Consider the following 27,823-nt stretch of genomic DNA (forward strand, 5'->3'; position numbering starts at 1 on the left):
TGTTGCTTTTGATCTTTCCCCCAACTAACTTCAGATTGTGTCCCCTTGTTCTTGGGTTCACTTTCCTATTAAAAACACTTCCCTCCTGGACCTTATTTAACCCTTTAACATATTTAAATGTTTCGATCATGTCCCCCCTTTTCCTTCTGTCCTCCAGACTATACAGATTGAGTTCATTAAGTCTTTCCTGATACGTTTTATGCTTAAGACTTTCCACCATTCTTGTAGCCTGTCTTTGGACCCGTTCAATTATGTCAATATCTTTTTGTAGGTGAGGTCTCCAGAACTGAACACCGTATTCCAAATGTGGTCTCACCAGCACTCTATATAGCGATAATAATCTCCCTCTTCCTGCTTGTTATACCTCTAGTTATGCAGCCAAGCATTCTACTTGCTTTCCCTACCGCCTGACTGCACTGTTCACCATTTTGAGACTGTCAGAAATCACTACCCCTAAATCCTTTTCTTCTGAAGTTACTTAATACTCTTTCCTCATATTTTTTCTTAAAACAGCAACTTTGTGAGCATTGGGCTAAGAAAGTATGGCTGGCCCCAAATCACCCTGCCAGCTTTCATGTCTAAAGCAGGACTAGAACTCACAATTCCTGGTTTCTAGTTTACTGCCCAAACAACCGGCTCTATAATCCCTTAATAATCCTTCTGTCATCCCTGCAGGGATGAGGAGAGACTGCAGCCTACAGCCCACATACCCCGGGATGTTTTCCCAAATGCATCATCTTGCCAGCTGTCTGCTTCTTGGTGGGCAGCCGTCTCTTCAGTGTGTTTCCAGGCCCGCTGCCCAGCTCGAGAGTTGGCCAGGAAACCCAGTGGTACTGACATTTAGACAGTTAGACTGACCTGTGCAATGAGGGACTACTGACCTACAAGGACAGGCCCGTGACCAGTGAAGGGCTACCAAAATTTTTACTACTACACTGTGGGCGTGGCTTACACAGGACGCCCTGCATTTTCTTTCAACATCTTTCAGTGTAAATTGGGTGCTCTGGGGTGGAGCTCCATTTTTACTACCCCACTGTGTTTCCCCCCCCCCCCATCTGGGCAGTAGCCCACCCCTGCTTGTGGCCATAACCAGCAGCATCAGCCCCATTCACATCAATGCCTGTCATGTCTGGGCCTGCCCGAGGCCTGGTGACTGCTCTGATGTGGGGTTTCCTGAAGTGTATGATTCAGAGGTGTTCAGAGGAAGGGAATGTGACATCTTGCTTCCTGACTGTGCCACTGATTGTGCATTTGAGATAATCCCCGGGGTGATTTTGTCAAAACCAAAAATGTACTCACTGACCTCCCCCCAGGAATTGGCCGAGATGAGGAGCTACATAGAGAAAAACTTAAAATGGGGGTTCATACAGCCGGCCAGGTCAAGAGTAGCTGCTCTACGGACGGACGGACGGACAGACGGATAGATAGAGATGATAGATAGATGGATGGATGGATGGATGGATGGATAGAGATGATAGATAGATAGATGAAAGATAGATAGATAGATGATAGATAGATAGATGATAGATAGATAGATAGATAGATAGATAGATAGATAGATAGATAGATAGATGGATGGATGGATGGATGGATGGATGGATGGATGGATGGATAGATAGATAGATAGTCTCATGAGCATAATCCTGGTGCCAGGCTTTAATAAAAATATTGGGGCTATTGTTTATTGGAATACAGGATCTGGCATGGGGTACCTCTGGAATTTGGTCACCCATGGGATATCTCTGCTATTATAAAGGAAGTCTTGGCAGCCTGTAAGACATTTGGGTTTGCTTGATATGTATATTTTTTATGTTGTGCTTTTAAATCAGTTTGCTTGAGTTAACAATAAAGCTTAACATCCATTTATTTACTGGTCTGGTTACTGTCTCTGGATCCAAAAAAGCCAATTACACCTCTGCATCTGATCACCTGACACTTGGCAAAAGACAAATTTATATTGTAAAACAAGTGGTTTTGGGGAAAGAAGTCTTGAAATGATGCTTTAGGAATAGAGACTACAGGCTTTGTCTTGTTCTGCACCCATTATGAATGCAATTGGATTTACTGCACCAATTCAACTTCTACTTGTGCCAAGAAACAAAACAAAATCGCGCATACACACACCCCTCTCTACATGTTCAGACCAACCAACAAGTAATGCTTAAATTTATTCAAATTGTCATACATACAATAAGGATACTGGATTCCGTAGTAGTAATTTACATCAGCAGTAGAAAATTGAAATATTGGCTATTAAAGTGCAATGATACATGTACAAGCACATGAAATGACACTGGCAAGTATAAAGTAAACAGGATTTGATAGGAGATCCTTCTGCAGAGCTTTGTTTCCCTGTGGTAGCTCTTTACAAAAGCCAATGACAGCCAACCATTTTATATATATTAAGAAGTCACTTACTCTTTCCCAAGCCAAATCAGATTGGCAGAGAAAGGATGTGACAAGCCCTGTGTATATACTCCAGCATTACATTCTTCCTTCTCGGCCAATGTTGCAAATAAAAAAGTTTGTTTTCTCTTTTTGTTACACCCATATTTACAAAATAAGTTATAAAGAATATTGCTAGTAGATTAGCAGAAAAGAACCAATGCTAGCTTTGCTGGCACGGCTCCATTTTTTGAGAAGGTTCAGAGAAAGATAGATCATGCTGAAAGTTTATTAATTAAAGCCCTGGAAAGACTACACACTGATGCTTTTTAAAAAGCTGAAATGCAAAGACTGGAAGATTATAAATAGATATTTTTACATTAATACATAACACATAAACATATAAACGTACATACAAAATATCTTGGTGTAATAATTGCAGTCAGCTGCAGTTGGCAGGGAACCTTTCTGACATTTGGAAAAATCAAAGTCAGTGGTTATATATCCTGAGCCAAAACCAAGACAAACTTGTTATACTTGTATTGTTTCCATAAATATTGAAAGTCAAACATTCATTTCCGCATAACACCAGCATTAGCTGCAAATTAATTCAGATGTATGAGTGAATCCAGCATGGTTTAAATGTGGTTTTAAGTAGTCCTTCCTTTGGCAAGATAGATTTATAAATCATTTTCTTAGAAGAATTTGTTTGTACAATATTACTCTATTTCACACAAAGTAAAATACTTAAGAATTTCTTTCCTATTCTTGTTGTGTGATGCCTTCAGTTTTGCAACAAACTGAATTTTTAAAAAAGCAGCAGTCACACAGAGAATTAGAAAATTCTAAAATGATTGAACAGCTTTTGGGCTAGTTGACAAAGGATAAAAGCTGAGGACAGAGGACAATTTTGTGACATTGTAATATCATCTTAACTTATACAAAAATGGATTACAATATTTTTCCTTCTTTTTTTAACAAAGATCTGTATGTCCAAATAAATACTAAATTATCATAATTCCATAAACAATAGTAATTGGTCAAAAAATTGGTTCAGTGTTAAAAATATTTCAGATTATTAATTTTTTTCAGCATGGCTAAAGGAAATGCCACAGAAAATAAAATTAGAAAAGAATTACGGTATATCATCAATTTAGCAAATACCCAACTCTGTAATTTTCTGCACATTATATTTTGACCCCAGATGGCTTTTATTCACTTATTTATGAGGATCAAGTTTTTCAGTTGTTATTTTCTACAATTAATTGTTATAACTTGTCAGATTTACACAATGGAAACTACTGGCTGCTGGTAAAATATTCTTCCCAAGATATCCATGATAAGGTCCATTTCATTCTTGAAGAGTGATAGGTTTTTGTGCTCCAGCTTCCAGAAGAGTTATTACCACTAATAAGTCACTAATGTATTCACATTCTTCAAGAATATCCACTAAACCATCTTTAAACATAAGAGGAACAACTGAGAAATGTGCAATTATGATGCTTCTTTACTTTTTTAACATCTGATAGTCACATTGGCAGTTTTAAATCTTCAGAGAGTTGTGGGGGAACTTTCGATTTAACTCTTAGTCTCTGAGAAAGGGTTGCTGACATTGCAATTTTCACTACAACTTGAAGATGAACTCAGTGTACTTGAACCTGCCGCAGATTCTGTAAAAAACACCACACATATATTAACAGCGTATTATATCCAATTAGGTTTGTATATATTTCTAAATTGCTAACTGAAAATTTCCCTAAATGGTGTAAAAGAAACTTGCAAAAATAAAACTATTTCTGTAAAACAATATGGATACAAACATCTGTATATTAATCTAAAGAGTACAACATTCCCCCTAAGGGAACTAAGCGAAGACAATTTAAAAAAATATGATGAAATATATTTGATAAATTAAACTGAATGCAAACAACTGCAAAATGAACCTTACCTGAGCTGCTGAGAGAGAAAGCAGATTTGGAGTTTCTGAGTAATGGTATTAAAATGTTGACAGGGACCCACCCTTCTTTGTTTGTGCTCAAATTCCTTAGATACCTAAAAATACACATTTACTGTCAAACTGTTGAAAAACATAGCATCTACAGGTAATCAAAACATTATGGCTAAATTCAGAAGCAATATAGCCACCCCATGTTTAGTTATAGGTGGTATTTGGAATGTAATCTTATATATACTCTGAACATTCCAGATTTCCAGCTGTGATATAAATGCAAGTTAGACTCTCATTCTCCCATCTCAGACAATATTTTATCTTGTAAATTCCCTCCTGATGGGTTCTGGACATTATAACACATATATTAAATGTCAATTTAGTTTGAGAAACAACTTGAAAAACTTATTACATTTGTGTATTGGATTAAGCCCTTCATGGCACCGGACCAGAGTATCTACGAGACCGCCTTCTGCCATACGAATCCCAGCGACCAGTTAGGTCCCACAGAGTTGGCCTTCTCCGGGTCCTGTCAACTAAACAATGTCGTTTGGCGGGACCCAGAGGAAGAGCCTTCTCTGTGGCGGCTCCGACCCTCTGGAATCAGCTCCCTCCAGAGATTAGAACTGCCCCCACCCTCCTTGCCTTTCGTAAACTCCTTAAAACCTACTTCTGTTGTCAGGCGTGGGGGAACTGAAACATCTCCCCCTGCCTATGTAGTTCTTTGTGTATGATATGACTGTACGTATGTTTTTTAAAAATATATATATATATATATATTGGGGTTTCTTGTTTTTTAGACTTTTTAAATGTATTATTGTTATTTTAGATTCTGACTATTAGATTTGTCATTATATATTGTTTTTATCATTTCTGTAAGCCACCCGAGTCTACGGAGAGGGGCGGCATACAAATCTAATTAATAATAATAATAATAATAATAATAATAATAATAACAATAATAATAATAACAACTTCCCAAGAGTACATGCTGCAGTGTTTCCTTAAAATAAGACCCAGTCTTATTTTTTTGGTCTCCAAAAGAGGCATTAGGTCTTATTTTAGGGGGGGGAAGTCTTCCATTGTCTCACCTCGCAGTGGTGGCAATGACAACTCCACCCAGCAGGAGCCTGGAAAGGCTTCAGAAAGGCCTCTGAAGGCAAACCGGAGACTGTGGGCGCCACACACATCAATCCAGAGCTCGTTTTTCGGTTGCAGAGGCCTTGCCTGAAGCCTCTGATAGTGAAACAGAGGCCAGGGGGCACCGCAAGAGTCAATCCAGAGCTTGTTTCTCAGCTGCACAGACCTTTCCTGAAAGCCTCTGCAATGGAGGCCAAGGGACATGCACATAAGCAATGGGAGACAGCTGCAGAAGAAGTGGGGCAAGGCAAGTGTGGGAAGCCTGGCTGCAAGTGTCCTAAGGTAATTGGGTGCAGGGCAAGTGGGGCACGTCCACCATCCCCACCCTCGCTTGATTTTTACCTGTGTGCTTCATCCTACCTAGTGCAATCAGCAAGTGTGTGTGTGGGTCTTAACTAGGGCTTGTTCTGGGGTAGGATTTATATTGGGCACATGTGTAAAACACACTGAGGTCTTATTTTCAGGATAGCACTTATTTTGGGGAAATACGGTATTTGTACTGATTTTTTTTTAGTTTGCTCTAGAAACATAGAAGACTGACGGCAGAAAAAGACCTCATGGTCCATCTAGTCTGCCCTTATACTATTTTCTGTATTTTATCTTAGGATGGATATATGTTTATCCCAGGCATGTTTAAATTCAGTTACTGTGGATTTACCAACCACGTCTGCTGGAAGTTTGTTCCAAGGATCTACTACTCTTTCAGTAAAATAATATTTTCTCATGTTGCTTTTGATCTTTCTCCCAACTAACTTCAGATTGTGTCCCCTTGTTCGTGTGTTCACTTTCCTATTAAAAACACTTCCCTCCTGGACCTTATTTAACCCTTTAACATATTTAAATGTTTCGATCATGTCCCCCCCTTTTCCTTCTGTCCTCCAGACTATACAGATTGAGTTCATGAAGTCTTTCCTGATACGTTTTATGCTTAAGACCTTCCACCATTCTTGTAGCCCGTCTTTGGACCCGCTCAATTTTGTCAACCTACTACTGTATTATTGTAATTTTGTCAAAGACTGTTCTTGGGGGGGGGGGGGGCAGGAAGCAATATTTTAAGCTTCTTCAATATTTTTTAACCATTGTTTTATATCTAGAACAGTATATACCAGTGATGGCAAACCTTTCTTTCCTCAGGCACCAAAAGAGTGCGCTATCACACATGTGTGAGTGCCCACACCCATAATTCAAATACAAATCCAATTAAAATAAATAAATAAAAGAAAAAAATAAATAATTCAATGTCTGGGGAGGGTGAAAACAGCTTCCCCATTCCCGGGGGGGCCCTCTGGATGCTAGAAATGGTCGGTTTCCCAACTTCTGGTGGGCCCAGTAGGCTTGTGTTTTGCCCTCCCAAGGCTCTAAATGCTTTCCTGGAGTCAGGGGAGGGTAAAAGCACCCTCCCCATCCCTCTGGAGGCTCTCTGGAAGCCGAAAACACTCTCCCAGAGCCTCTGTGCGAGACAAAAATCAGCTGGTTGGATCACACATGCACATTGGAGCTGAGCTAGGGCATGTGCCACCAGATGTGGCTTCACATGCCTCTTGTGGCACCCATGCCATAGGTTTGCCATCACTGGTATATACTGTACATACTGGGCAAAAGTATACAGTATTTCAATATATTTTGTATTAAAACACAATACCAAAGACCATCTGCTCCTTCATGGATTAGCTGAACTAATTCTCCACTATTCAGGATCAAGCCGTTTGAGTTGCCTTTATCATAACTGGCTACAACAGTATATTTACCGGGAACCTAAATAAAAAAATTAGAAACTACAGTTGGTTTAATAAGAAACAATCATCTAAGTATTAGAACTGCCACAATAAATAGGTCGACATTTGAGACGTAATTAAACAGTGGCATCTAGTTATTCTACAATGAAGTTCCCAAATGCAGTCTTCCAGGTTAAATTAAAGACACATTTTATAACATTTCAGAATTACAGCTTTCTTATATGTATATGACTTTACATTCATATGTATAAATATTCAGAACCTTTAAGAAATCTTATAATTATAAAATTATGTTAGTAATAGCTACATTAGAATTGTTCATATATATATTTGTTTTCGTAGATTTTCACGGGTACAGGTATGACGGTCTTGGTATATTCGGGTTTCTTCTCATGTAGGATTTGGAAATTTCTGGCGACGTTTCGACGAGGTCCCACTCGTCATCTTCAGGGTGGTGTTTCTGTCCTTGTTCTAGGGCGAACACAGCAAGACCTGAGCTGCCTTCCTTCTATAAATACTGGTGGCTGGGTGTGGTTTGATGGCTCAGCAATTGCCTGCCATCAAACCACACCCAGCCACCAGTATTTATAGAAGGAAGGCAGCTCAGGTCTCACTGTGTTCGCCCTAGAACAAGGACAGAAACACCAGTCTGAAGATGACGAGTACCTGTACCCGTTAAAATTTACGAAAACAAATATATATATATATATAGGGATCTGATCTGATAGCACCTCTGCTAAGTCTCTGCCTTACAAGGCAGAGTCCACAGGATCAAATCCCAGTAAGGAAGGGTGTGGCTAGCTGATGAGGCCAGAACAAGGCCGATGCGTTCCGCAAAAGTCGAATTTCCACGAAGTAGAGATGCAGAAGTAAATACACTATTTTTGGCTATGAACAGTATCACAAGCCTTCCCTTAACACTTAAAATCCCTAAACTGCAATTTCTCATTCCCTTAGCAACCATTTAGATTATTACTCACCATGTTTATTTATTAAAGTTTATTTATAAAATATTTATTAAAGGCGGACGAAAGTTTGGCGATGACATATGATGTCATCGGGCGGGAAAAACCATGGTACAGGGAAAAAACAGCAAAGTATTTTTTAATTAATATTTTTGAAAAACCGTGGTATAGCCGTTTCGCGAAGTTCGAACCTGCGAAAATCGAGGGACCACTGTATATATATATATAATTCTTTTCTATACTATAATTATAAAAACATAAACATTATTTTTTCCTTAGTGATTTCTTATTCAATGATTGGATTCATATATCTCATCACATTTCTACAATAAAGATGAAATTTACCAATTTTTTCTCTCCTTTTCCCTCTTCTTCTGCATCTGATGAATTAAATGGATCTTCTGCACTAGACCAACCATCATTTTCTTCAGAAGCATCAAGAGATTGAGATGTTTTGGACCAACCTGAATAAATCAACACATCATGATGATGATTATTATGATGATTATTATTCAGATTCTCTCTGTCAGACATATAAACCCACAAACACATATAGATTTAATATAAAATGCAGAATCCATTTGGAACTAGGAATGACAAAACAAAATGAATTTAAAGATGGGTCTAGTTCTTTTTTCCTGCTATTAGTCTTACATTCCCTGAAATTTGGTTTTAAACATGAATAATTCTGCATTAAATCATATAGGAATATTTAATAATACTAGTATTTAGTATTTTGTATTGTAACATACAAAAAAGTACAAAACAAGGAATTCATTCAATACTGGCAAAAGTATGTTGTTGTTGTTGTTGTTGTTGTTGTTGTTGTTGTTATTTTATTGGTTCAGTATAAAGTGAAAGTACAAATATAGTGGCAGGAATATAATTAGAAAATGTTTAGTTGCTACTGTCTATTGAATAGAACAGGTGGGCTGCAATTGGCAGGATGGTTCAGGGAAAATTTGAATGTATTTCTCCTAATAGCTAAGATTATTCAAGTACATTTAATCCCTATTGTTACCAATAAATAGAACAATTTCTTTAAACAACAGTGTCCAGGAATGTCAAGCAAAGGAAACATATGGGAGATACTTGTGTCTGAATTTTTCTTTCTGAGATTTTTGCAGTCTGCAACTATCACTTCCACCAAATCTGAAGACAATTATATTTAATGAGTCATGGACGGTCTGTGTAATGCAAAGGTCAATGGGTTGCATTGAATTGTAGCTTCTTACATCTTGAAAGAACAAGATATCAGAAGCTGCAATTATGGAACACATTTAGATTGCTCCCCATTATGATTTCATCATAATGGTAAATGGGAAACCCTCTGATTACATCCTGACATCTTCAGAAGCAGAAATATGCATATCCATACAAATAGAAATTCTAAAAAGAACTAAAAAGGAAGCTTTTATTTAATAAATGAGCAGAAATGAAGAATTAAAAGGCGACAATCCTATCTACCAAATCCTACCATGACTAAACCAAGCAAGCAACCTGTGTTGGAGAGAAGCTCTGTTGTGTCTCAAGCGGGCAAGGAACGAAAGCCACAACAGACAACACCATGCAGAAAGCTCAGTGATCTAGGCCCAAGAAAAAATACGTTACCTAGCCTGCCTTGAGCTGTGAGTAAAAGGTAAGTAGTGCTGACCCAATTTGCCCTGTTCCATGTTAACACAGACCTTGCATCTGTGAAAGAACTGAATAATAAATAACCCTCTTTCATTATGCTGCAGCTATGTCCTTTATATTATTGGAAGCTATATTTAACCTGTTTATAATTAAATGGATGCCCAAAAGCAGTTTGCTTTGCATAGTTTTACCCATATAGAGAATGTTTCTCATATGCCATGTAGATTCTGTATATTTTGTGGGAATGTAAGGCTTAATAGTATTTATTTATTTATTCAATTTTTATGCCGCCCTTCTCCTTAGACTCAGGGCGGCTTACAACATGTTAGCAATAGCACTTTTTAACAGAGCTAGGCTATTGCCCCCACAATCTGGGTCCTCATTTACCCACCTCGGAAGGATGGAAGGCTGAGTCAACCTTGAGCCGGTGATGAGATTTGAACTGCTAACCTACAGATCTACAGTCAGCTTCAGTGGCCTGCAGTACAGCACCCTACGTGCTGCGCCACCCCGGCTCATTTCATAGAAAAGGAGCAATGCAATAAATGGAAATGCAAGGAACCAGAGTAATAACTTGATCTTTGATACACAGGGACCCCTAATGAGTCTTATAAAAATTTGGGTGAGAGATCTCCTGGGATCTTCTTTATATCAACAGTGCTTTCACTTCCTTCCTGTTACTGATGTCAGCTTGCCAGGAAGAGTTGATGAATAAACAAGAAATAGCAACAGCAGCAGATTTTCTTCTTTCCCATCACACACTCATGTCTTCAGAATGTAAACAGAAAACCCTAAATACTTTGTGTCATCTACCAGACATCTTTATTTTTGAGTCCAAACCTGGTACCCTTAGTAAGAGACAAGAACAGCCACAGGGCTACAGTTGTGAGACTCTTGCCAGGTCAAAACACGCTCATGTTTGGTGTGGCCTATATTTCAGATATGAGACTCCTGTTTTACAGTGACAAATTTCAGTAATTTCCAAGTGAGAACTGTAGATAGTTAGATCAGGCAAAGGAAAGATTCATTTCATTAATCTAGTGCTTCTCCACAACACTGAGTTCAATTTACGATGGATATAAATTATTATGGTTGCTATAATCTGCTATACAATTATTATGGTTGCTATATAAATCATCATGGTTCCTATACTCTCTTGGATCTCATCCATTCCCTTTATCCAGTGTCATCTTCTATCAGTGTTGCCCTCAGTCTTGCAGAATATCATCATATCTTTTCAGTGTTCCCTCTAATTTTTTGGGGGGGGTGGGCGGAAAAGTATAGTTTCTGAGCGGGACTGGGCGGCACAGAAATATTAATTAAACAAACAAACAAACAAACAAACAAACAAACAAAAAACCCACCCTGTTTTGCCTCAGAGAATTTCAAAATAAAATATTGTATTGTGTGTCTATAACAGTGAGCTCATAATAGGGCAACTCTATCAATATCAAAATGCCACTTAAATAGTTGAGCTAGTTTCAAACTAGATTTTGATTTTCTTTCTCTCTTCCTTACTCCCATTCTTTTTCTTTCTCTTTTCCTTCCTCTCTTTTTTCTATCTGTTTCTCTCTCTTCCTCTCTTCCTCTCTCTCTCCTTCCCTCTCACTCTTTCCCTCTCAGCTTCTGGGCAGGTTTGGAAAACTCTGAGTTGATGATGATTTTTAAGTGAGCGATTGCTCACTGCTCAGCTTAGAGGGAACTATGCATCTTTTACTCTATCATCTGCCCACATTATCTGCTCACAAAATAACTGCTTGAATGTCATTTGAATGGAATGTTTGATATGTTGACTCCATCCTTCCGAGGATTCAGGTTGTTGGGGACAAGATGCTGACTCTTAAATTGCTTTGAGAAGACTATAAAGCAGGGGTCTCCAACCTTGGCAACATGAAAACTTGTGGACTTCAACTCTCTGGGAGTTGAAGTCCATAAGTCTTAAAATTGCCATGGTTGGAGACCCCTGCTATAAAGAACTGTGGTATACAGTAGAAGTCTAAGTGCTGTTGCTATTTCTTGATTTCAAAGCTGATTGATCACTTCTTCTGTAGTCTTTAGATCTGTAGTAACAATCAGATCCATTACTTCTACAAAAGCTTCTTGATATTCATCTTTCACAGACACAAAATAACACTGGGAATACCACTAATTTAATTATATGGATTGGTATTGCCAAGAGCATATACTTATCATTAATAAACTTTAAGTCTTTTTCACTGTTTCGTTCCCTAAAATTAATCTAGTCTTTTATCTCTTAAGCACACTTATTCCTGATTTAAAGAAAATTGAACTATTGATCAATTTCACTATTAAACGTAAGTTTACTAAGCAGTTCTTACGGGAGTCAAACAGTTCAATTCTTCAAAGAATTGACAAACACAGGCAGCACATAGCACAGACTCTATTGGGTTTCTAGATTAACAGAAATAGCAACAGCACTTAGACTTATATACTGTTTCACAGTGCCATATTGCTCTCTCCAAGTGGTTTACAGAGTCAGCATATCTCCCCCAACAATCTGGGTGCTCATTTTACCCACCTCGGAGGGATGGAAGTCAAGCCTGAGTCTGGTGAGATTTGATCTGCCAAACTGCTGGCAGCTGGTGATCAGCAGAAGTAGCCTGCAGTACTGCACTCTAATTACTGTGCCACCGCAGCTCTTAATAAATGTAATTTTAGTCTTTTCCTCAAACAAAAAGGAGATAGGTATCTATTTTAGTGTAGTTGTTAAACCAGACAGCAATGGATCAAGGTAAGTTCACATTTTTTGAAACCTGAAAGTCAACTTTCAAAGAGGCATTAACCTCTATATTTTAATATTTTATAATATTTACCAAGATCTTACATCACAATATTATTATATTAAGTACTGCATCATTTTTTATTTCATACAGTAACTTTGCCAATTGATTCCATGGAAAACTTTTGAATTTACCTTTGCTTTTTTCAAGATTCTTTGATGCTACTGAACTGACACCACCATCTGGACTGTCTGCATGTCTCGTTTCTTGTTTTCTCAAGTGCCTTCCCTCATTTTTTGAAGGGCTATTCAGGGAAGAAAGTGAGAATTATCATTTATTATCTTAATACTGTTATGTGCCTGAATGATTTACAAAACAGAAAGATCTTTAAAACAAACTGCAGGGGATTTTTTAAAAAATGACTTAGAATATAAAACCACATGGGGAAACTACTTTTAGGAAATCACGTCTAACCTGAGTCCAGTCTATTTTTTGAGAAAGCCTCTAAGGTACATTTAAGTACTGTACAGAAGTTAAGAATTTAAATCTCTAACTTGGCCCATGTCACTTGAAATCCAAAATCATCTATTGTTTTCAATATTTTAAAATCTTTGAGGTAGAGAATGACTTACCTGGTATTAGCTGAGAGAGATAAAGGTAAACTTTGAGTATGTTCAAGAGCTTTATGCTGGCTAGCTTCTGTGAGTGAGAAAGAGAGAGGGGGGGAAAGTATCTTTCATTGACAAGCTTAAGCTTTGAAGACCAACATTAAAATTTTCTAATCATGAATGAAGGCAAACTGTTGTTCAAACAGGGAACTATTTTATCTGCAGTCCAAATACCGTAATAAATGTATACTATTATTTAAACTCCACAATACATTGATTATGGACAGAATTCTCACTTAAACAATAGGGTTTTAACTAGAGTAACTGTAACCTATGGTAATTTGCTCATGGCCATCACTTCTTGTTGATGTTAGTTTCGAAGTCGTGTCTGACCCATTGCGACCCCATGGACACACCTACTGCTAAAGTGAGTCCATCCAGCCACCTCATTCTCTGTCGTCCTCTTCTTCTTTTGCCCTCAATCTTTCCCAGCATTAGGTTCTTCTCCAATGAGTCTTTGAGTTTCATCTCCAAGATCTGGCCTTCTAAAGAGAAGTCAGAGTTGATCTCCTCTAGGACAGTCCAGTTTGATTGCTTTTGCAGTCCAGGGGACTTACAGGAATCTTCTCAAGCACCAGTGCTGGGATTCAATCTTTTTACTACTGGTTCTGTGGGCATGGCGTGGCTTGCTGGGCATGACAGAAGAAGGATACTGTAAAATCTCTATTCCCACCTCACTCCAGGGGAAGGATACTGCAAAATCTCCATTTCCTCCCAACCAGCTGGGACTTGGGAGGCAGAGAATAGATGGGGGGGGCAGTCAGAGGTGTTATTTATTGGTTCTCCAAACTACACAAAATTTCCACTACTAGTACTTCTGAAATACTCAAAATTTCCACTACCGGTTCTCCAGAACTGATCAGAACCTGCTGAAACCCACCTCTGCCCAGCACCATAGTTCAAAGGCCTCGATTCTTATTTCTAGCTCCTAATATATATTTTGCCATGTCTGTTTACCCTTGCCTTTTCTTTATTGGGGCAGTGAAATGTCAAAAATATCCTTGCACCCCTGTCCCAAGCAGACTGATGTGCGTTTTCTGATGTAAAGGGGAAAAAACATGATACAGTGATACCTCGTCTTACAAACCCCTCGTCATACAAACCAAGGGTTTAAGATTTTTTTTGCCTCTTCTTACAAACTATTTTCACCTTACAAATCCAAGCTGCCGCCACTGGGATGCCCCGCCTCCAGACTTCTGTTGCCAGCAAAGCGCCTGTTTTTGCACTGCTGGGATTGCCCTGAGGCTCCGCTCCATGGGAAACACCACCTCCGGACTTCCGTGCTTTTGCGATGCTGCAGGGGAATCCCAGCAGTGCACAAACGGGCGTTTCACTGGCAACGGAAGTCCGGAGGTGGGGTTTCCCAGCTAGGGGAGCCTCAGCGAAATCGCAGCATCACAAAAACACGGAAGTACGGAGGTGGGGTTTCGAGGACTTCCATGTTTTTGCGATGCTGCAATTTTGCTGAGGCTCCTCTCGCTGGAAACCCTACCTTTGGACTTCCGTTGCCAGCGAAGCACTTGTTTTTGTGCTGCTGGGATTCCAGAGGTGGGGTTTCCCATGGAGGGGAGCCTCAGGAGAACCCCAGCAGCGCAAAAACAGGCACTTTGGCTGGCAAAAGGGGTGACTTTTGGGCTTGTACGCATTAATTGCTTTTCCATTGATTCCTATGCGAAACATTGTTTCGTCTTACAAACTTTTCACCTTACAAACCTCGTCCTGGAACCAATTAAGTTTGTAAGACGAGGTATCACTGTATACTGTACCGTCCCTTTCCCCATTTTCTACAGGAAAAACTATGAGGGTGTAACTACAGATGGAAGTGTGTTGGGAGTCTTGCTTCAAATAATGACCACCATTTCAAGGAAGAAGAAGCAGTTTTGTTCTCCTCTAAGAAATTTGTTTCTGTTTAGAAAAATAAACACAATTTTTTCTTCTATGCTGCTATTTTACACCTAAGTATTAGATATCAGAGAGATTGACAAGAAAGACTTAACTTACGCCTGCAAGCCTGTAATTGGCTGGTCAGTACTTTTCTAATTTCATTTACCCAGGTAGCTTTGATTTCAGGAGTTGCAGCCTATATAAAACAACAACAACAAAAAAACAGAAATTTAATCCTTTTGTCCTTCTGAAGGAGAGAGAGAGCGGAGGGGAGGGGAGGCAGGCATTGTGACAAACTATTACTCCACTGTATATGTGTGCAATATTTATAAGTACCCCCTTGCATATTTATGTAAAATGAGAGTGGTTTGGATTGGGATATCATAGTTGCCACCTTGTCTCTTGAGATCTCCAATGGGGTGCTATTGTTTCATTGTCAAAAAATGCAAGTAACTATTTTTTCCTTGTTATTCAACCATCTTTCCCCCACTTTATTCCATATTGAACAGGGGACATATTGGTTTTTCCTGGAGAAAAAACCATACTGAACAGGGACCATATTGCTACATAAATTATGTAAATGATATTCTTGCATTTGTAATTATGTTATTGTTTTCATTTTTTAAATAGTTTTCTTGAACATCATAACGGTCTGAAGTGGGAAAGAAACTGATCAAATAAATAAACACCCTTTTCAATAAAGAGCATTTAAAGAAAAGATTTTACCTGTATTATGTAAACTTCTTCCCTTGCATTATACCAGATTTCAAATTTTTTAATATCACCTTTCACATTTTCTGTTATTCCAACTGCAGTCATCTAGAAAACAAAATAAATTTAAAGCAATAGTCCAGAAAAAATGTATATGCATAAGTAAATAATAATTTAATAGGGTTCCTAATTTATGTTATTTTAGAAAATATGCAAGAAATGGAGAGAAAAAAGACTGCATTTGTTGGCCAGATTGACTAGCTATTACATTAATTAAATTACACTGATATTGTTATCCTGATTTCCCCCCAAAATAGACTTGGTGTAGAGAAAATCAACAGCTTTAAATCAATGTAGACTTCTATGGTTTTATGCGATATAGAGGGTTAATGTATATATGTATATTATATATTATATAAAGCTTATCCACCATTGTAACAGAATAATAGAAATAAAGCAACTTTAGTTTTATTCCAATGTAACTGAACTTTGGCCACATATTCAAATCTTTAAAATTACACAATTCAAGATTCAGAACTTCAAATTCTAACATTTGTCTATATACTTTAAATGTATTTTTAAATCTTACGTTTAAAGAATTCTTAAAACTATATGAAGGAGCTTTTTCATATCCTTCTCCATTTTCTTCTCTCCTTTTACAGAATAAGATTGCCTTCTCGTGGAGGAAGAGGTGTCTCTGCATTGGCTTAAATCGAGCCAAATCTTTCACTTTTGAGTGGCCCTTTTTATGATCAATCCATACGTTAAAGGATCCTTGCATTAAAAGTTTCCCCAGTTCATTCAGGTTCCCCTTCAAGAAAAAAAAATAGCAAATACACACAGAGAGAGGGGGAGGGAGAGGGAGGGAGGAGGGAGAAAGAGAGAGAGAGTCAATAGAATTGCAAGTAGATGATTTTATTTCTGATTACTAAAATATGATGGTTGAATAATGATGACCCAAGTAATATAATTCAGCTTAAGTTCAAAACCAATTTACAGGAGTTCTTGACTTACAACCGTAATGGAGCCTATCCATTTCAGTTGTAAGTATCGTGGTCATTAAAAATTACCGACATGATGTCATCACTGGATAACCATTTGTCTGAAGTGCTGCAGGATTTCCTGCCTAAGCTGGGGGTTGGACTAAGAGACCTCCAAGGTCCTTTCCAACTCTGTTATTCTATTCTACTTAACAACGACATTGCCTGCTCTCCATCTTGTAGGATGCCGGGGTAGCGCAGCAGGTGGAGTGCTGTACTGCAGGCCACTGAAGCTGACTTGTAGATCTGAAGGTCAGCGGTTCAAATCTCATCACCGGCTCAAGGTTGACTCAGCCTTCCATCCTTCTGAGGTGGGTAAAATGAGGACCCGGATTGTGGGGGCAATAGCCTTGCTCTGTTAAAAAAAGTGCTTTTGCTAACATGTTGTAAGCCGCCCTGAGTTTATGGAGAGGGGCGGCATAAAAATCGAATGAATGAATGAATGAATGAATAAATGTCTCAAAATGGGAAGGGTGCTGGGGAGTCTATCCCAAACCCAGTCCTCTACTATAGCACCTCCTCAGTTCATACACAGCCTGCCCAGGCTTCCCACACTCCCTAAGGGCCACTCCAACCCCACTGAATCTTTGTAGGTCTTGAGCCTGCTTCCCACCTCACTGGGTCTCATACCCCTTCCCCCCACACTATGGTTTAGCCCAGTGTTTCCCAACCTTGGCAACTTGAAGAAATCTGGCCTTCAACTCCCAGAATTCCCCAGCCAGCGAATTTGCAATTTTAATGTGATTTTAAACATCTGTATTTATAATTATGCTTTTATTTTAATGTTATATGCCATCCAGGCACCTTGTGGCGAGATGGGTATAGGGCAGCAAACAAATTCAATGAACAAAGAAAGAAATATTACCAGTTACCTCATAGCCAGTGATTGCAATCTGATGCATGGAATCGTTCACTGCTTTAAGAATTCCCAATATTGACGTCAGGGCCATTTGGAGATCTTCAGCACCTTCACAATTTTTACTGTACTTTAACATTTCCTGTTGAAAAATTACATGTAGTTCAGGCAACAGAAAAACATCTGCAGTGTATCATTAAGGAAATGCTTAATGGAGTTATTTTAATCCAGTGTTTTTCAACCAGTGTGCCGTGGAACACTAGTGTGCCGCGAGACATGGTCAGGTGTGCCGCGAAGAAGGAAGCTCAGGTTCCGGTCTCGCAACTTTTTGCTGAGAGAGAGAGAGAGAGAAAGAGAGAGAGAGAAAGAGAGAGAGAGAGAAATCAAGAGAGAGAAAGAAAAGAGAGAGAGAGAAAGCAAGAGTTAGAGTGAAAGAAAGCAAGAGAGAGAGAGAAAGAGAAAAGGAGAGGAAGGGAGAGAGAGAGAGAATTGAGCAAAAAGGGGAGGAAAAAAGAGAAATGAGAAATGATTGAGACAGAGAATGAGAGGAAAGAGAGAGAAACAAAAGAGAGAGAGAAGTGACTCTTGATTGAAAGCATATGATAAAAAGCACCCAAAGAATAAGAGAAAAAACCCAGCCCTCACCTGTTTTTGGAATTGGTTCACACACACACACAAGGGTGGGGAGGAGACAGGGATGGAAAAAGAGAGGAGAGTGTCTTAGGGTGTCATTTTGTGTCATTTTGGTTGGTGGTGTGCCCCAGGATTTTATAAATGTAAAAAATGTCCCGTGGCTCAAAAAAGGTTGAAAATCACTGTTTTAATCTACTGGGGCAAGAGAATGATCTTGAACAATTTCAAAGATGAATACATTTTACATTTGATTATTTTCAAATAAATAGATATTAAATCAAGTGGATAGAATAAAAGACCATTAATTTCAGGATCAGGTATTGATCAGTTCAAGGGCCATCTTTGACCAATGCCTAACTTATGTTCCCTCCGATTCTAGAACGGGGAGTTTGCTTAAACAAGCTATTTCTTCTCGAACAGCATTTCTTTGCAGAACACCGCTTCCTTAAAAAGTGCTGGCTACTTAACAAACTCAACCTTAATTAATTTTAGAACCCTTCACTTCAGGTTGCTGCCTGAAACTGACTAGATCTTAATCAGTTTTATGCAAAGGTGTTTTTTTTTTTGCCTAAGTGTGTGAGGAAGCTAGCCAATCAGTGGTAGCATATTTCTCTTAAAGTGTATTTTCTGTGTGCCTAGTTATTCCCCTTTATCAAAGTATTATTGAACAAACTCTACTTTCCATTTGTGAAGTAGAAGCATTCAGAGTCTTGCATTAGACTCTCTTCCTACAGAAAGAACCAGTTTTGATCCAACAAAAGGATCTCACTTTCAGAAAGGATAAATTTTATTGCCCTGAAGTCTCTCTTGGAGCATTACCTTTATCTTATTCCCGGGAAGATTATCCCTTGATCCTCTGATTATACTGAAAGTAAGCTTTACAAAGGAATAGGAAATATAACAATGTTTACTTTTCTCTGTCTCTTCCCTCCCCAAATATCCTTTTTGTCTCAAAAGATGATTCCTGCAGAGGAATATGGAATTTTCTATGTGATAATATATTTTCCAAGGACAACTATAAAGCATATTGCAAATTTCAAGTCATTGGACGAATTAGTTTTTATATAGAGTTATTTTAAAAAGATAATATCTGAAAAGTGGGCAACAAATGTAACAACCTGCATTTCCCTAGTATCTAATAGATTTGCTATTTCCTGTCACACCTAACTTCAATCAATCAATCAATCAATCAATCAATCAATCAAGGACACCGCTGAATTCCTACCTTTAGCAACAGTTGATATTTGGTTATTCTTTGAACAGGCTTTAATAAATAAGAATCCAAACTCAACTTGTGATCAAGTTTTCGTTGACACTCCTACAAAAAATGAAAGGCAGACAATAAGTTCTTCACCACAAGGTAATGACTGACTAAGAAATATGGTTCCAAGTACATTAAAAAAATACCTGGAAAAACGCCGAGTCTGAACACTGCCTCCAAAGACTTTCTGATCGAGGTTTATTTTGACAATATTTTTCATAAATTTTGAAGTCTTTCATCTTAATTTGAAGAAGAAAACCGTGACTCAAACATTGAAGCATTTGTTTAATTAAAAGAATATAATTACATCTATAATGACAACCTTATTGAAAGACCAAGCTCTTCTAATAAGAAATAATGACAGATTACCGACTCATCTCAAAAACAATTTTTTCTGTTCGTATTTCTGCTATTCTTTTTCCTTTATGGGAAATCTGAAAATCTGTAATATGTAACATTTACCATATATCAAGGAAAAGAATGATACATTAAGTGGGTAGTTTGTTATTTCAAAGGAACTAGCAATGGCCTGTAGACTTGTTTTCTAAACATACACACATTTCAGTGATTAATTAAATGTGGCAAGCCAATTCACAGAGCAGACAATTTACAAAATTATTTCAAAGTAATGCTCTCTGTTTGGGGGGGGGGATATAAAATGATCAATGGGGGATTAGTTGGATATAAAAGTCCAATATCCAATGTTCCTATTATACTGATTGTTTATTTAATGCCATGTTCCTCAATATGTGCAATTTTTAAGGTTTGTGGAGCTCAAATTCTAGAGTTTCCCCAGCTAGCCATGCTGCTTGGGGAATTTGGGAATTTGAATCCATATGTTGCTAGTTGCTACCATGTTCCTGAGAATAAGACCCTGTCTTATTTGTTTAAAAAATCCTGAAATAACCGTTGGCCTTATTGCATTGCACTCAAAAGCCCAATTGGACTTATTATCAGAAGATGTCTTATTTGGGGGAAAACAGGGCAGTATTGAGAAACACTGATTTAGTGTAAAGATCAAGATCTGTATATAGACCACCATATGAGAATGGTGGGAGAGTAGCTTGACTTTTAACCCAATTTTTTTTCTTTATATGCAAATATAAAGTATGACTAACTTGTTGCTTGTATCCTAAGATTTTTATTAATATTGTTTCTTCATTGCTTATTTGACCCCTATGACAATCATTAAGTGTTGTACCACATGATTCTTGACAAATGTATCTTTTTCTTTTATGCACGCTGAGAGCATATGCACCAAGACAAATTCCTTGTTTGTCCAATCACACTTGGCCAATAAAATTCTGTTCTATTCTAAATGTAACTTTGCCTTGACAAATGCAATTTTTTCTTATTCCTTATTATGGCATTAGTGCAGCTGATCTATAGTCAGGCACTTCATATACTATAATCAAAGCATTACATGAAATGGAAAAATGGTTGTTACATGATCAAGGTATCTGTTCATGTATCTAAGACTCATCAGGCTCTTCTTGAATGAAGCTGAGATCTCCCCCTCCTCCTCCTCCTTTTTCCATTTCTTCCTGCAACTGTTATATAGCTCACATTCTGAACAAAAATCCTAGGAGGGTTTTTTATAAATAATACCAGCAATAACAATTTCTAGGATTTCCCCCATAGAGTAATTGTAGTAGCACTAAAGGAGAATACTTATAGAATATTGGTAAGAAAAATAGGTTGGGTAACACCAAGTAGTTTTTTTAAAGACTTCTTGATGGTATTCCATCTGTCTGTAAGGGCTGTAAAAGGGCAATGAAGTGGTATATATGTCTAAGTGCTATTACTATTTGTCTGCTGCTCTCAGCAACATTCAAAAGCAATCTTACTGGGGGTGATGGAAATGTCAGAACTCAGCCAGTACTAGGCATGTAAATTCTTGTATCTTGAAAGAATACTGAGAAAGAGCAATTTAGTGACAAATCTTGATTCCAACTTACCTAAAATCTAATACTTACCCTTTCAAGGAAACAACGACCTATCAGTTGAGGGCAGTCTATATAATCTTCTATTTCTCTCAAGAATATTCTATCAAAAATAATAATTATATTTTATTGATGTGATGAAATAATATAAAATATCTACATGTGACCACACATATTCTAAATTTACATGTATATTCTAATACATTTCATGAACAGAAATTTATAAAGGCCACATATGCATAAGCAAAATTCACTATTTGCATTAAAAATAAAACAGTTTAGCCTTGCACTATATAAGTTACCAGATGAAATTGATGATGCTGGAAATAATTCATTTATATAAAATTACTGATATGTATGGTGCACAATACTAAACAATGCTGTCTTCTCCAATGTGATGATATTCAGATATCCTGAATTTACAGTTTCTAATAAATCTTATTTTCTATCTTATTTTCATGGTCAACTCATTTAGATGATATCAGATTTTGAGCCATATACATAGGTCTCTACCCTGGCTTATACCTGACTATATGTAAGATAACAATTGGAAGAGGAAAATAAAAATAAGAGAAAAACAATGAGAATGAAATATATACCTGAGCATGGGCATTTTATATAAAACATAGGTCTGGAGGTTTTTGAAAAATAACTCTACATAAATATTTATTTCAAATAAAACCTTAACCATATTCAAATATTTACGGATAGGGATTTAGAATATAAAAAAGAACAAAACTGAGATTTTGTTTTGGTTTATAATCAGCAGATAAAAGATTGCAAGTAGTTTTTGTAAATGAACCAATTAGCATGAGAAACCATTCTCCCAGGTAATTTACCAGCAGATGACTTACTATTTCAATATCTAACCATAATTCTAAAATTGTCGCATTTAAATTAAGTTCATACAATTTGTTTTGTCTTAACACAGAGTCTAGGTGATACACACAGGCAACTCAAGTAGGTAGTAGTATAAGTCAGGACTTCATGAAAGGTATAAAAGGACAAGGACAATAATTGTTCTTACTTACTTCCAGTAAATCAAAATTTCCAGCTTATTCATTAATAGAGAATAACAGAATCAGCAACCATTTTTTAATTTGAGCAGTGGTGTGCATCAGGTTAGGGTGCATTTCTAGAGTGTGGCCACTGGGTGGACTTTGAGACATGTGGGCTGTAATGTTGGGAATAATGCTCAAAAGTTTTTTAAAAAGCATATGCCCAATTCTGAAATCAGAAAGCATCCTTCCAGGATCTCTTCCCCTTCTGCTGCTTGAAAACTAACATGAATAATTTTGTCTCCATAGCATCATATTGAGAAAATTGCCAGGTCATATTGCCAATAATAAAATTACACTGAGTTTATTCAGAGCGTATGTCAATCTTAACAATTTTAAGATGTTAATGCTACTTTATAATGCCTTGGTAAGGCCACACTTGGAATACTGCATCCAGTTTTGGTCACCATGATGTAAAAAAGATGTTGGGACTCTAGAAAGAGTGCAGAGAGAGCAGCAAAGATGATTGGGGAACTGGAAGCTAAAACATGTAAATAATGGTTGCTGAAATTGGGTATGTCTAGTTTAATGAAGAGAAGGACTAGGGATGACATGATAGCAAGGTTAGGTTGCCATAGAGGGAGTCAAGCTATTCTCCAAGGCACCCGAGGGCAAGACAAGAAGCAATGGGTGGAAACTAATCCAAGGAGAAAAGCAACGTAGAAATAAGGAGAAATTTCCTGACAGTTAGAACAATTAATCAGCAGACCAACTAGAAGACCTCTAAGGTCCCTTTCAACTATCCTATTCTATTCTTATGGGTGAATTTCTGGATTTTGCTGACTAGAAAATTTGGGAGTTGAAATTCACAAATCTTAGAAGAAACAGAGTTGCAATATCACAGAATCAAGGTTGGGACTTTAGAGACCATCTATCCAACCTCCTTGTGTAGTGCAATGTCCACTGGAGTTATCTCCGATAGACAACTATCCAGTCTCTATTTGGACAGCACAAGGAGAACTCAGCATTTCATGTGATATCCTGGTTGACAGCTTGTATAATCAAGAACTCACTCTTGGCAGCTAGCCTCAAATTGTACATATATTTAAACGTGCAAACAAAATGCATGATTCTTTATTCCCTGTTCAAAAAAGAGTGAAACTATTACTTCTGATCCTGTCTTCTGGGTAGCAGAGGTCAATGAAGAATCATGCATTTCATATTTATATTAGATGTATAAATGCATGTGTGAACTTCATGGGAATCTTAACATGGATTATGAAGAATCCTTATTCAAGGAAAAGAAATTAAATTGTTATATTAAAACTTTATAGGGAAAAAAATAAGCATGAGCCTTATGAAAAGAGCATGGATTATTTGTTTTGTTGGTCAATCTATCAATATCAATCCTGGGCCTAGAAAGCTTAGAACTATGGCACCTAAAACACGATTTGAGTATTGCCCACAAGATCATATGCTGCAACGTCCTACCGGTCAATGACTACTTCAGCTTCAACCTCAACAACACAAGAGCACGCAACAGATTCAAACTTAATACGAACCGCGCCAAACGTGACTGTAAAAAAAATGATTTCAACAATCGAGTTATCGAAGAGTGGAACTCATTACCGGACTCAATTGTGTCAACCCCTAACCCCCAACATTTCTCCCTTAGACTCTCCACGATTCACCTCTCCAGGTTCCTAAGAGGCCAGTAAGGGGAGTACATAAGTGCACTGGTGTGCCTTTCGTCCCCTGTCCAATTGTCTTTCCTTTCTTTCACCTATCATATATATTCTCTTCCTTTCATATATCCTCTCCTCTAAGTTCACTTTTACCCTTATATATATTAACACATGTCTATTTTTCTTCCTATGTATTTGTGTATTGGACAAATGAATAAAATAATTTTTTTTAAAAAATATCAAAAATTATATTACAGCCTTTATTTGACACCCTGGTTTTCATCATATGTTGGACCACAGTTTCATTGTCCTTGGCCATTATGGCACACTGGAAGGTATCAGTTGGGAATATGATGTTCTAATTCTGTTCCATAATGGGACATTTCTTTTGTTATTATTTTAACGCCCTATTTATATATTGCCAGAAAGCCTGTGTATAGATGCAAATCCCAACCTGTTGTGAAAGTGATAGATTTCTTCCATATTTCCAAACAACACATCTTTCTTATTTTGTAGCCCAGGTGAAATGAGATGTGCCATTAAAGGGTTGTCCATTTCTGCTGCATAGCCCTGTAATACAAAAGGGAAGCAGATTCATTGCATCCACTGAGTTCCCATTAAGTGTCTCCTATTTACAACAATTGCAGCCTGCTCATTGCTGATTAAACACATTAGCAAAATTTCATTATTAATCTGCTCAGGCTTCTAATACAGAGTTTACACACCTTAACAGTAATTCTGTTTTATATAACATAATACACAATATGTATTGTGCATTGGACAAAATAAATAAATAAATAATAAATAAATAAATGATTTCTGTTTTCTCTAAGCCCACTAGCTAAGAGGGCGGTTTTGGTAGGGTTAAAAGAAGAATCCTTTCAAAAAATAGTTCTTACAACAAATATATTTTATTTTCATCCCCTAATCCCCAACATTTTATCCTTAGACTATCCACGGTTGACCTCTCCAGATTCCTAAGAGGTCAGTAAGGGGCGTACATAAGCGCACTAGAGTGCCTTCCGTCCCGTCCTATAGTCTCTCCTATATCTTGTATTTCTTCGCTACTATATCCTCTATAACCTTCATTGTGTATTATTGTGTATTGGACAAAATAAATAAATAAATAAATAAATAAATAAATAAATAAATAAATAAATAAATAAATAAATAAATAAATAAATATAAATAAATAAATAAATAAATAAATAAAAATATAGCTATAATCTATGAACATATACTTTAGAAAAATAGTTCACATAAACAAGAATTTTGTAAATAATCAACGTGTGTTTGTGAACTGTACATTACATGTAAGTCAGAATTATTTTTAGCCACCTATACAGCTGCTCAGTTGAATGTTTTGACTCCAGAGTTGATCACAAGGTCTTCAGGTTCTTACAGAATGACCTTTCAAGCCAATTGTTCTTTCTTCTTCCTTCCTGACCCAAGTTCCTGTTTATGACTTCTGCTCTAGGCAACGAGACTAAATCTATTATTTAGCCTTTCCATAGACCAGGAAAGACGCAGAAACCTGCTCTTTAAGCACTCATTAGGCTAGAGAAGATTCTACTTTTAGTTGATGTATCTCCAAAACAGCTGGCTCTGAAAAGGAAGTAATGCAAAGTGGCTGTATTTGGTCCTGGGGCAGTTCTCCCAAGGGAAAACACATATTTAGAAAAGGAAGAGGCTGCAATGACATCCTAATTACCTCTTCCACGTCCTTATGTTAGGCCATTATTTTATATCATCACTAGAAACAAAAAGAGTAAAAAGGGGAATCTTAATCTGAATGGGAACCAATTGTATATAATGTTCTTGTCCTTTATTTTCAATTTCTCTTGCCTTAAGTAAAAATAACTTTACACTAAAATAGGTGGATCAGAATATACACTGCTCAAAAAAACAAAGAACACATCCTAGATCTGAATGAATGAAATATTCTCATTGAATACTTTGTTCTGTACAAAGTTGAATGTGCATGTTCACGACAATAAATTTTCAACATGTGAAATTGATTGTCAATCAGTGTTGCTTCCTAAGTGGACAGTTTGATTTTACAGAAGTTTGATTTACTTGGAATTATTTTGTGTTGTTTAAATGTTCCCTTTATTTTTTTGAGCAGTATATTTACAATAGACTAGAGCAGGGGTGTCAAACTTGCATCATCACAGTGGCGTCACATAAAGTATTGGGAATTTCCTCTCTTTTCATTAAACTGAGTGGGGGCGGGACCAGCATGTGACACATCCAACCAATGGACCACAAGTTTAATACCCCTAGACTAGAGCAATGTTTCCCAACCTTGGCAACTTGAAGATATCTGGACTTCAACTCCCAGAATTCCCCAGCCAGCATTCGCTGGCTGGGGAATTCTGGGAGTTGAAGTCCAAATATCTTCAAGTTGCCAAGGTTGGGAAACACTGGACTAGAGGGTTGTGAATCAGGTTGGGAGAAGGGAAGCTTTTTACCTTCTTGGCTTGGTTCTCTTTTTTGACTTAAGTGATTGTGGTGGAGAAGTGAAAGATGTTACACTTTTGGTAACAGAACATCTGACTTCTCACATTTACAGCATCCATACATTACACAGCCATATTTTTTCTTACTTTACTTCTTAAGCAAATTTTAAATAGGAAAGAAAACACAGATTACAATAACCTGTGAACTCAATGGACCACCTCTTTTAAAGTGAACTGCCCAGCAATATTCACTTGAAGAAAAAGGCTCCAATTTCCCAAAGTCAAATCATTTTAGAGGAGGGTGGTTTTTTAAAAGAACATTTATGTTGTATGAAGTATCATTTTTGTCCCACAAATACATGACTCCATGTAGTACCTCCTGTATAATTACTCCATATCATTTTCTACACTACAGGGTTAATTAAGGAATCATTTTAAATATACCATTGGCAAGGATTTTTTTTAAAAGTACCTCAAGAACACAGAGAAGTTCCTCCACGTAAGCTCGTTCAGTTTCAAGAAGTTCATTCATTACATGTCTATCAACATATGGAATAAATGAATTGTTAAAATGGTTTCAGATTTCAAAGCCCCTAAATGTATAGACTTTTCATCACTGGAGATTAAGAATTGATTTTTAAACAAAGACTAACAACTGCGAAACAAATTGCATGATGCTTTTTTAGATCTGATCACAGAGAAATAGTTTAGCCATGTTTTACCAAAAATTGTATGCCTTAAGGCAAATAATATGGTAGACTTTTTTTTCTGTATTCAAAAGGATGGATGTAGAATAATTAGGGCATCTTTCGCAAACTTCACAAAAGAGTTACTGTATGACTACTGCTTGATTAACACATCTGAATTGTCCATTAATGACTTCTATTACCTTTAAATGTAATTGTGAAACATCCTGGAAACATTTCTTATATATACAGTGATACCTCATCTTACAAACACCTCGTCATACAAACCTTTCGAGATACAAACCCGGAGTTTAAGATTTTTTTGCCTCTTTTTACAAACTATTTTCACCTTACAAACCCACCGCCGCCACAGGGATGCCCCGCCTCCGGACTTCCGTTGCTAGTGAAGCGCCCATTTTTGCACTGTTGGGATTCCCCTGAGGCTCCCC

General features: G+C 37.3%; 1 protein-coding gene across 6 annotated transcripts in view; it reads right to left on the minus strand.

Moving 5' to 3' along the window:
* Positions 1-2,155: 2,155 nt before the first annotated feature.
* MCF2L (MCF.2 cell line derived transforming sequence like) overlaps positions 2,156-27,823 on the minus strand; it is a 132,021-nt gene continuing 106,353 nt past the window's right edge. For all 6 annotated transcript variants that reach the window (XM_070751145.1, XM_070751146.1, XM_070751147.1 and 3 more), the window contains 15 exons: positions 27,161-27,227; positions 24,684-24,799; positions 21,580-21,649; positions 19,750-19,842; positions 19,568-19,660; positions 17,726-17,851; positions 16,403-16,624; positions 15,829-15,921; positions 15,220-15,298; positions 13,183-13,249; positions 12,745-12,854; positions 8,520-8,638; positions 7,116-7,228; positions 4,334-4,437; positions 2,156-4,055 (listed from right to left, as the gene is read on the minus strand). In XM_070751145.1, the coding sequence (XP_070607246.1) occupies positions 3,964-4,055; positions 4,334-4,437; positions 7,116-7,228; positions 8,520-8,638; positions 12,745-12,854; positions 13,183-13,249; positions 15,220-15,298; positions 15,829-15,921; positions 16,403-16,624; positions 17,726-17,851; positions 19,568-19,660; positions 19,750-19,842; positions 21,580-21,649; positions 24,684-24,799; positions 27,161-27,227 (1,564 nt within the window). In that variant the 3' untranslated portion in view covers positions 2,156-3,963. The remainder of the gene's footprint in view (positions 4,056-4,333; positions 4,438-7,115; positions 7,229-8,519; positions 8,639-12,744; positions 12,855-13,182; positions 13,250-15,219; positions 15,299-15,828; positions 15,922-16,402; positions 16,625-17,725; positions 17,852-19,567; positions 19,661-19,749; positions 19,843-21,579; positions 21,650-24,683; positions 24,800-27,160; positions 27,228-27,823) is intronic.

Source organism: Erythrolamprus reginae, chromosome 4 (genome assembly GCF_031021105.1).
Source record: "Erythrolamprus reginae isolate rEryReg1 chromosome 4, rEryReg1.hap1, whole genome shotgun sequence".
Taxonomy (NCBI): Eukaryota; Metazoa; Chordata; class Lepidosauria; order Squamata; family Dipsadidae; genus Erythrolamprus; species Erythrolamprus reginae.